General features: G+C 28.9%; 1 protein-coding gene and 1 long non-coding RNA gene across 9 annotated transcripts; both read left to right on the forward strand.

Moving 5' to 3' along the window:
• The first annotated feature begins 1,489 nt into the window (after positions 1–1,489).
• LOC145047810 (uncharacterized) lies at positions 1,490–5,284 on the forward strand. 8 transcript variants are annotated; one of them, XR_013682450.1, is made up of 7 exons: positions 1,490–2,140; positions 2,290–2,345; positions 2,511–2,694; positions 3,267–3,337; positions 3,417–3,535; positions 4,294–4,680; positions 5,111–5,284. It is a non-coding gene; the product is annotated as an uncharacterized LOC145047810 (long non-coding RNA). The 8 variants fall into 8 exon arrangements; XR_013682452.1 differs by lacking the exon at positions 5,111–5,284 and having other exon boundaries at positions 4,274–4,366; positions 4,457–4,867; XR_013682454.1 differs by lacking the exon at positions 5,111–5,284 and having other exon boundaries at positions 4,294–4,349; positions 4,457–4,867.
• Positions 5,285–8,091: 2,807 nt separating this feature from the next.
• LOC145046671 (uncharacterized) lies at positions 8,092–8,658 on the forward strand. Its single transcript, XM_078994952.1, has one exon. It carries the CDS (start codon positions 8,092–8,094, stop codon positions 8,656–8,658), a length of 567 nt encoding a protein of 188 aa, XP_078851078.1.
• Positions 8,659–10,243: the final 1,585 nt, after the last annotated feature.

A 10,243-nucleotide genomic window follows, 5' to 3' on the forward strand; every position in this document is an offset into this window, starting at 1 on the left:
TATTAGTGTCTTTTTTTAAATATTGATATTTTTTTTTTTCAATTTTTAACCATTCTTAGTGTTATTCTTTAACAATAAATGTAATTCTTAGTAATTGTTACCCATATTCTTTATGAATTAGTGTAATTTTTGTTTTTATTATTCAATTGATGGTTTAAGAATTTGTTATTTTTCAAGAAGTTCATTTCATCAAAATATTTATTCTTTTATGGTTTAAGAATATTTTAAGATACTCATAAACATATTCTGTCAGAATAGCCCGAAATAAAAGAATTATTATCTATTAAAATCAAAATTTTAAACTTAAAAGAATTAATTACCCCTAAAAATCTGAAATATCCTTTTTTAAATATAGTTTAATTAACTAAAATACCCTTTATACTAAAATTTATGGGATTATATAGTACATGATATTTCACAATAATATCATAGACCGTCAACTCATAACCATTCATTCTATTCATCTATTGGTCCAAAATTATCCGTACAGCCACACAATAGATATCATCCACATTATAACCTAGCCTTTATATATATATATATATATATATATATATATATATATATATATATATATATATATATATATATATATATATATATGTTTAAATGAGAACATTTCTTAAATTGAGAACATTTAAGAAGAAACATTAACCACTAATTTAATTTCTGGAAAGTTTCGGATTTATTAAAAAAATTAGTATTATTTATTTAATATTATTAATTATACGAAAAAAGAATAACACCACACTCTTCCCCCCACGCCCACCCATTTCCAAAGTCTCATATTTCAATCATCTGCTCCACCGCCGGACCAACGTCAAACCACCACTAGACTCCACTGCCGGAAAAACACTGACACACCATCGAAAATTTGCATCTTCGCACTCAACGTATCTTCTTGTCACTTCTCCGTTTCACCATCACTCGTTCTGCTAGTCGGAAACCATCTCCTTATTTCCTATTTGATCTCGATCTACTTTTACAGACGATCGTGTAGTTGCATCTCGGACCACAAAGCATCGCTTTCATCTTTGCACCATCCCTCACCGCCGATTTCTCCTTTAGATTTGGCAAAAATATTCAATTTTGCATTTTTTTTTTGCATTTTTTTGGTTCATTAAAACTAGATGTTTGATTTTTTTTTTTTTTTTTTAATTTTACTATTTTGAAGGTTTATCCGGTCATCATTACATATGGGCACGCCATACATGTGTTAGCTGAGCGTTTTCCTACTGACATAGCACGCCACATAGCCGTTGACATGAAAAATGTGGAGTTCTTTACTTAAAAAAACTCAAAAGGAGTGGAGAGATTCAAATCCTTGCCTCTGATACACAAAGGAAAACCTTTATCACTAAGCTAGAATGAATTTGTTGTATACATCCATGAACTTATATATATATATATATATATATATATATATATATATATTAAACTTTTGATAAATTTTAACAGTACTTTATGTTGATTGGACCAAACCTTTTTTTTTTTTCTTTTGGGTTTTTTTGTTGCAACTACTAATTTATCTTTCCAACCTTTCCACGTGCTCTTCTCTTCTTCCACCGACTTCCTACTCCCAACACGGTGTGATCCACCGTTTCTATTCCCCAATAACATTACTCCACCATACCCCTCAGACCACCGACTCCTTCATTAACTTCGACTTACTTAATCGAAACCTAGATAGATTTCATCCGCTTAAGCGTTCATATTAGACACGAGCGAATAAGCAACATTGGCGACATCAGCAATCACACACACCGACCAATCTCCTAATTCATAACTTTTGTAAACCAGTTGTCACCGATCATCTTGGTGTTTTGCAGCTTTGTAGTCGATTGGGACTTCTTTCGTATCTCTCCGAAAATCAAAATCGTTTTCTGTCTTCTCCATCAAGACTGAAATCTTTGTGTTCTCCATAGAGCAATTCTTATCACTCGACCAACCTCTAACCTCTATCTGATGGTCGGGTTTTGAACCGACAACTCTCACCCGCACTTACAATAGGAGATGGAAGGCTTCAGAACAAACCCACCAACAAAATCGCCAATATTACTGTTGGAATCGTCGGCTCTCGAGTGAAAAAAATCTTCGCAGCTGTGTTCATCGGAGTTGACTCGACTTAAGGTTTCTGTATGTATGTCTTTAACTTGATTATTATTCTATTTGAATTTTTTTCGTTGTAGCTCCTTTGCCCTGTTCATGTTTCCGAAGTTCCATTCATCTGATTTTGTCGTTGTCACCCTATAATAAAAACCCTAACTTTATTTGATGGTTGGTTTATAGTAGAGATAAAGATGAGTATTTGGAAGGAGGCGATTCCACACAGACAAATATAGAAGGTATATCTTATTTCTATCTCAATATCAAAACTCATCTGATTTTCATTGATACCATTTTCTGATTTTGCATCTTTATTATTGTTCTTAACAAAGTTGTATTTCTTCTATTCGAGATTTTATAGATTTTCTAATTCTTCTGAAACTTCGTTTCTATTTCTAACGCAGTTTCATGACTTTTTGAAAAAAATCCATTTCCAACCTTACGGAGAGGTTCTGGGTGTTGGATGAAAAGTTGTTGAAGGGGGTAGCAAGAAGAGTTGGAATTCAAACTCGTGGTACCACTAAAGAATTAATTCAACAGGATGAAGACGCCATCTTGGTCATTCTGCTGTGAAAATCATGTAAAAAGGTAAATTCACCACACACATTGCCGGAAAACCCTAAACGGTAGCAATGTAAATGTGTCGGATTCAGTAAAAAATAATTAAAACTCAAGCTGAATTTAAAGAGGTTTGATGACTTTTGTATGAGAATAACATAATAAGGCCCGTTGTGTGTTGATGGTGCCTCTGCAAAATGGATGTTGCAGCTCAAGGATTTATTTAAAATTGTTTATTTGTTCTTGATTTAGGGAATGTTTATAGATATTTGGAGATTAATTTGTAGTTTGATTTCGCATACACATGGATTATTTATTGGGTTTTATTTCTACAATTTTCTCAATCTGTTATCATTGTTCTAAGCAATATACCCTCCAAATCCTTCTATAGAGCTTTTTGTCTGATGTATTAAAGAGTTTATGTCATTTTTGACTGTTATCATTGGATCTAAAACTTTTCCGGGTTAAGATGGAGGCTCTTTATTCAAAGTTATATGAAAATATATATTCATTTTACAACATTACTATACATATGTTAGGCTTCAAAATTAAATGTTTTTTGTTAGAATACTATGAAACCAATTTCTTTCACATTTTAACAGATCAAGGTTTCAAATTCAACCCTTATGAGCGCATTCATGATTGAACTGGACCCGATTAGCCTATCACCCAGGTATTTCATAATCTATTCTTTTAAATAAGTTTGAGCAGATTATATAAATAAAGACTAATTGTGATATTTTATATGGTAGTCTGATTATAATTATGATAGACTACAACTGTCAAACACTTGGTTGTTGGACCAATAGTCTTGAAGGGTATTGGAGGCCCGCTTTTCATCTTTAGCAGTAAAATCCATGCCTTTCTTCTGGTTAGTAATTAATTTTTGATTGTAAGTATCATTTTCTTGATTTGTTATGCTAAGAAACAATTATTAATCGTAACTTTGTCACCTACTACTCTTTACCTATTTTTATATTAAGTGGTTATTATAGTATTATTTTAATCTTTGAAGCCACTACCCTTCACCTTATGTCTGTGTTTTCAATTTTTAAAAAAAATACCATGTTTTGGAAATCAGATATTGAAAGTAGTATGGTTTTGTAAAAGAAATTTGTAATAACTATCTGCGGGTTAAAAAATCTTGCTATACATTGGTCCCAACTTTAATTTTAGACAGAAAAATCATTTTATATGTATGGTCTCTAGACAATCTTGCACAAATGACAATTTCGTAAACACAGAAAATGATAAATATGTTCCTATATTTTTGGATGTAAGGAATCTTAAAGATCATGTATTTATTTGTTGTCATCTTTATTTGAAATTTTATAATCAATTCATAAAGTAACTAAATAAACGTTATTATTACTTGTTAATTCTATTTTTTAGTATTAGTTGTTATTTGTTAGTTTTAATTGTTAAATGATTATTGTAGTTTTGTTATAGAATTTAATTGGAAATGCGAATCGGATATTTGTTAGAGTTTATCTAATTTAATTTTCAAATAGTTGGGATTTTTGTTACATATACATACATACATATATACACATCTAATTTTCAAATAGTTTGGATTTTTGTTACATATACATACATACATACATAACAGACCTGTATTGTATCTGAAAGGGAAGGGGCTAATTCTAACGATAGAAGTAGTGGTAATCGTTGCAACAGGTTTCAAGGTAAGTGCCAGGTTATGGTAAGTATATATATCGATGGGTTTAATTCATCATATAACAAGTCTGGTTATGTTTTTTTTCTGATTTGGATTAAAACCGACCACATACAGGGATTAACTGGGACTGGGCTTGGATCAGTTACGTGTAGCTCCTACGAATTCTGGCCTCTGGAAAACAAAAACAAGAAAAGGGTTTCAATTACATACCATTTTGGGGGAAGACTAAATCCCAAATATTTTTTTTCGGTTGGAAACGAAAGAAAAAAAAAGTTGAAGAGGGTCCTAGTGGCTCGACATCTCCCATATACCATGGGAATTAAAAATTTAATATGAAGGCAAGTGTTGTCTCTGTATTTGACTTTTTAACTTTATAGATTAATGTATACGCAAATAAATTAATAGGTTTTGCTTTCACTCAAAAACTTGGTTTTAGAAATTAATAAACATAAATATGTATATCAAAAATGGTTTTAGAAATTAATAAACATAAATATGTATATCATAAATGATATGTTTTTTCCAGCTCAATTATGTTTAAAACTATTATGAAAATGATTGCATGCATAAGTTTCTTGGGTGTTCAAATCAGATTAATATAATGCCTATTATTTTATGACATTCAAATAACATATTCTTGATAGATTAGGGTAGATATTGTAAGCTTTTTAGTATGAACCCCTGCCCGAGTTAAATTGAGTTTTCTTACATATTTCTATTTGTCCCTTTTATATTATAAGATTTTTTTAATCTTTTTTGGATTTTCAGGTATGTTTTGATGTGTATTCATTTCCTGTAGATGTATAGGCCTTCTTTTCTTAGTGTATTACTTGATGTATGTAATATATATAGGCTAAATGCTTTCATGTTTACATCAATCCACAGAAGGTTGGAAGCTATAAATGTGTAATTAAAATTACATCTGATTAATAAATCAATAAAAATGTACCGTAGATTCCTATTGCAAATTGTTTAATTGAAATCAGACCCCCGAAATGTGGGGTTACTTCCCTAGTTATTATTATTATTATTATTATTATTATTATTATTATTATTATTATTATTATTACATATTTTATGAATGTATGCATAAGCTAAAAGTATGTTTTAAATATATAGCTATATTTTAAAGGTGTTTATACATTTAAAAACATAATTATACATTTAACTATATATTTATATATGTTTGAAAACATATGTATACCTTTAAAAGCGTATTTATACATTCAAAAGCTTATTTTTACGTAAAAAATTTTATTTATTTATATTTAATAGGTATAAATATCTATTTACGCTGAATAAAATATATCATATAATATAGATATGAAAATACTTATTAATATGGTTTATATTATTTAAACCACATAAGTTTTACACATATTTTATCATAGAAGTATTTATGTATAAATAAGTATTGTATACATATAAATATTTATTTATACTACATAAACCATATTAATAGGTATTCTTTATATTTATAGGTATGCAATATTTTTAATATGAAATAAATACATATTTACACTTTATTAAATACAAATAAACATGATTTTTTTTTAAAATGTATCAATATGATTATATACTTATGCTTTCAAATATATAAATACATACTAAACTTCTAAAGATTTTTTTGAACAAATAAATACCTTAAAATACATTTATATATTTGAAATAAACTTTTTAGCTTTAAAAATATTGTTATATATCTAATAACATATTTAAATAAAATTAGATAATAATAATAATAATAATAATAATAATAATTATTATTATTATTATTATTATTATTATTATTATTATTATAGTAATAATAATAATCAAAATAGTAGTAGTAGTAATCAAGATATACATTATATTCAAAGGTAGAGACATATATATCTTAGACATGAGGTTTCGGGTTCAAACCCGTGTATATACAAATTGACTAACTTGATGAATTTAACATTTAACCACTAACCGATCGTTCTCTTTCTCTCTCTCTCTCTCTCTCTTTCTCTCTCTCTCTCTCTCTATATATATATATATATATATATATATATATATATATATATATATATATATATATATATATAGTTATAAAACCCATAAAAGCATTGAGTTAGACATAGCATGTGGATGAACATTTTTCACCCTTCAAATAGTTTCTTTTAACTATTTAGTTACTATTTTGATCATATAAGAATAGGATGATATGTAGCATAAATATCCATCAAATGTGAAAGATATGGACACACCATCTTGAATACAATCTTCTAAATGTTCTAGAATCCTCTCAAATATTATTCTTTACTTTTATAATGTTCTAGTTTATTTTTTTTTAGTTTTAGTTTTTGTTACATCAAATTTATAATACGCTATTAATACAAAAGCTTAAATCAAGGTTATTATCAAGTATAAATCACATCTATCTTAATCAAGGTATGCATTACTTAGTAAAAACATTATTAATTATAAAAACCTCCATCATATTAAAATAATAATAATACTAATGAATTAATAAAACTTATATATTATGGACATTACGGACTACTAATTTCTTATACTAACATTTCTTTATGTATTCTAATTTTTATATATACTAACATTTACATTATGCAACTAATTTTTATATATGCATACTAACATTTATATTATGCTACTAACTTTTATTTATGCATACTAACATTTAAATTATGCAACTAGTCTTTATTTATATATACTTACATTTATTTATACATGTCAATGTTTATTCATATTTTAGACACTCTTCAAAATTTTATTTAAACATTTACTAATATTTATTTATGTTTCTAATTAGTAAAATTACACATAGTAAAGTTATGTATTAGTTATAAGTCTTATTAAATGATTTATAGAACACATATACATATATACACAATATATATATATATATATATATATATATATATATATATATATATATATATATATATATATATATATATATATGCAACAGTTATAAACAGCAAAAACAATGGCTATATTTTTTTTACCATAAATAAACATCTTTACTCTGCTTATTTTACCCACACCAAATATTTCTCTCTTCTATTAAACAAATCAATTTCAAGAAATCAAGCTTTAAGATGATTCATCCATTTGTGATAATCATGAATATGATAGTCATGTTACTTTTCATCTCAATCCTTAACATCGAAGATAATATGAAATTTCATCTACTTTTAGGCTTATATGCAATGTTAGCTTTACCGCTTCTTTTTTGTGTAATATTTATTGAAATAAATGGATTTTAATTTAACCTTTTTATTTTGTTTAAAATTTATAGTTACAATATGTCCAACAATACAAAACTCGAGTTTGCAATACTTGAAGTTAGTGGGAAAAACTATGTGCCATGGATGATAGATGTAAAAATGCATCTTGAGTCCATGGGAATCTCAAATTCTATATATGAATTTAATAATTGCTTGGCACAAGACAAAGTAAAAACACAAGTTTTATTTCGTAAGCATATTAATGAAATGTTGAGATTTGAATATCTTGATGTTACTGATCAAAGTATTCTCTGGAATCTATTGAAAGAAATATTTGATCATCAAAAGGAAGTTATACTTCCAGATGCTAGAGATGAATAGAGAACATTGAGGTTTCAAGACTTCAAGAAAGTAAATCAACACAACTCAGCTTTGTTCAGAATATGTTCACAACTCAAGTATTGTGGATAAGAAGTTACTGACGAAGATATCTTGGAGAAAACTTACTCCACATTTCATGCAAAAAATATTACCTTGATGCAACAATATCGGATGCAAAAGTTCACAAGATATTCTGAACTGAATGCATGTCTGCTTGTTGCAGAGCAAAACAATGAACTCGTGATGAAAAACCATGAATTTCATACAACAGGATCAACAACATTTCCTGAAGAAAATGCTACAAATACTAATGGTCATCGAAACAATACACGTGGACGAGGGCGTGGTCGTGGCCGTGGTCCAAGACGAGGCTGTAGATATTTTAATCTAAACCAAAGCCATAATCAGAACCATAATTCTGGTCGTGGAAAAGGTAATAATCGTGGTTGTGGCCAGAAAAGGAATAATTACCAATCTTCACAAAGAAACAATGTCCATACACAAGATACGGCCAAAGTGGAAAGGCATGATACTGGGACATCACAAAAATCTAATGGTTCATGTTATAGATGTAGCAGCACAGACCATTGGTCAAGAACCTGTCGCATACCTGCACATCTTTGTCAACTTTATCAAGAGTCAATTAAAGGAAAAGGAAAAGAAGGAAACCTTGTTGATAATGTTGAATTCACTCCGCTAACTTTTGATGATTTTTTGCAATGACATGGAAGATATAAACTAAAAAAAATCTATTATTGTTCTAATAAAATTGTTTTTCTTTTAACTGTTTTCATGTAATGTATTTCCTACAATAAATGAACTTTCTTTATAATAATTATTATGATTATGTTTATTCGCTTATTATTTCTTTCATATGTGAAGTTTAATATGAATCCGACTGCAGCACAACACCAAGAAAATGTTGGAGATCTGTGTATAGAAGATAGTAGTAGTACACATACTATTCTGAAATCAAAGAAATATTTTTCAAAATTAGTACCAACAAAAACATTCATACATACAATATCAGGTCCTGCAGACTTGATAGAGGGAACTGGGAAAGCCCATTTTATATTACCAAATGGTACAAGCTTTTGTATAGAAAATGCCTTATTTTCTCCAAAGCCTAACAGAAACTTACTAAGTTTCAATGACATATATTTCAAAGGATATGACACAAAACTGCGACCATTGAAAATAAGAAATATATGTATATTATAGACAAAAACCATGTTCTTGAAAAACTACCAACACTTGATTCGGGTCTGCATTATACATATATAAATATGGTTGAATCAAATATGGTAATCAAAAGGAAACTTTGTGATCCTGGGAAATTCAGTTTATGGCATGATAGGTTGTGCCACCCAGGATTAACAATGATACGAAGGATAATTGGGAATATGCATGGGTATGCATTGAAGGACCAAAAGTTCCCTCAATCCAATAGCATAAAACCATGTGCATCTTGTTCCTTTGGAAAGTTAATTTTAAAACATTCTCCAATGAAATTTGAAAGGGAGTCACCTAGATTTTTAGAAAGAATTCAAGGTGATATATGTGGACCGATTCACCCACCATCTGGACCATTTAGATACTTTATGGCCTTAATAGATGCATCCAACAAATGGTCTTATGTTTTCCTATTATCAACTCGTAATATGGCATTTGCAAAGTTTCTTGCCCAAATTATTAAAGTAAGGGCACATTTCCCTGATTATACTATCAAAAGTGTGAGACTTGATAATGCTGGTGAATTTACTTTGCACGCATTTAATGATTATTGTATGTCTATAGGAATTATTTTTGAGCATCCAGTTGCTCATGTACACACACAAAATGGTTTAGTTGTATCACTGATTAAACGTCTCCAGCTAATAGCTAGACCATTGATAATGAGGACCAACATTCTTGTTTCTGTTTGGGGCCATGCAATCTTACATGTTGGATCATTGATACACATGAGACCAAGTTCATACCATGTATATTCTCCGCTACAACTTTATTTTGGTCAAGAGAAAAATATATCCCATTTGAGAATTTTTGGATGTGCAGTATATCTCCCTATTGCACCACCTCAATGGACAAAAATGGGTCCTCAAAGAAGGTTGGGAATATATGTTAGTTATGAGTCAGTCTCTATTGTAAAATATCTTGAACCATTAACATGTGATCTTTTTACAACACACCTAGCAGATTGCCAATTTTATGAGGCAAATTTCCCATCATTAGGGGGGAGAAAAGAAGATTCAGGAAAAGGATGCATCATGGCATGAGCCTTCTTTATTATATCTTGACCCTCGTACAA

This window comes from Lactuca saligna, chromosome 5 (assembly GCF_052625555.1).
Source record: "Lactuca saligna cultivar CGN05327 chromosome 5, ASM5262555v1, whole genome shotgun sequence".
Taxonomy (NCBI): domain Eukaryota; kingdom Viridiplantae; phylum Streptophyta; class Magnoliopsida; order Asterales; family Asteraceae; genus Lactuca; species Lactuca saligna.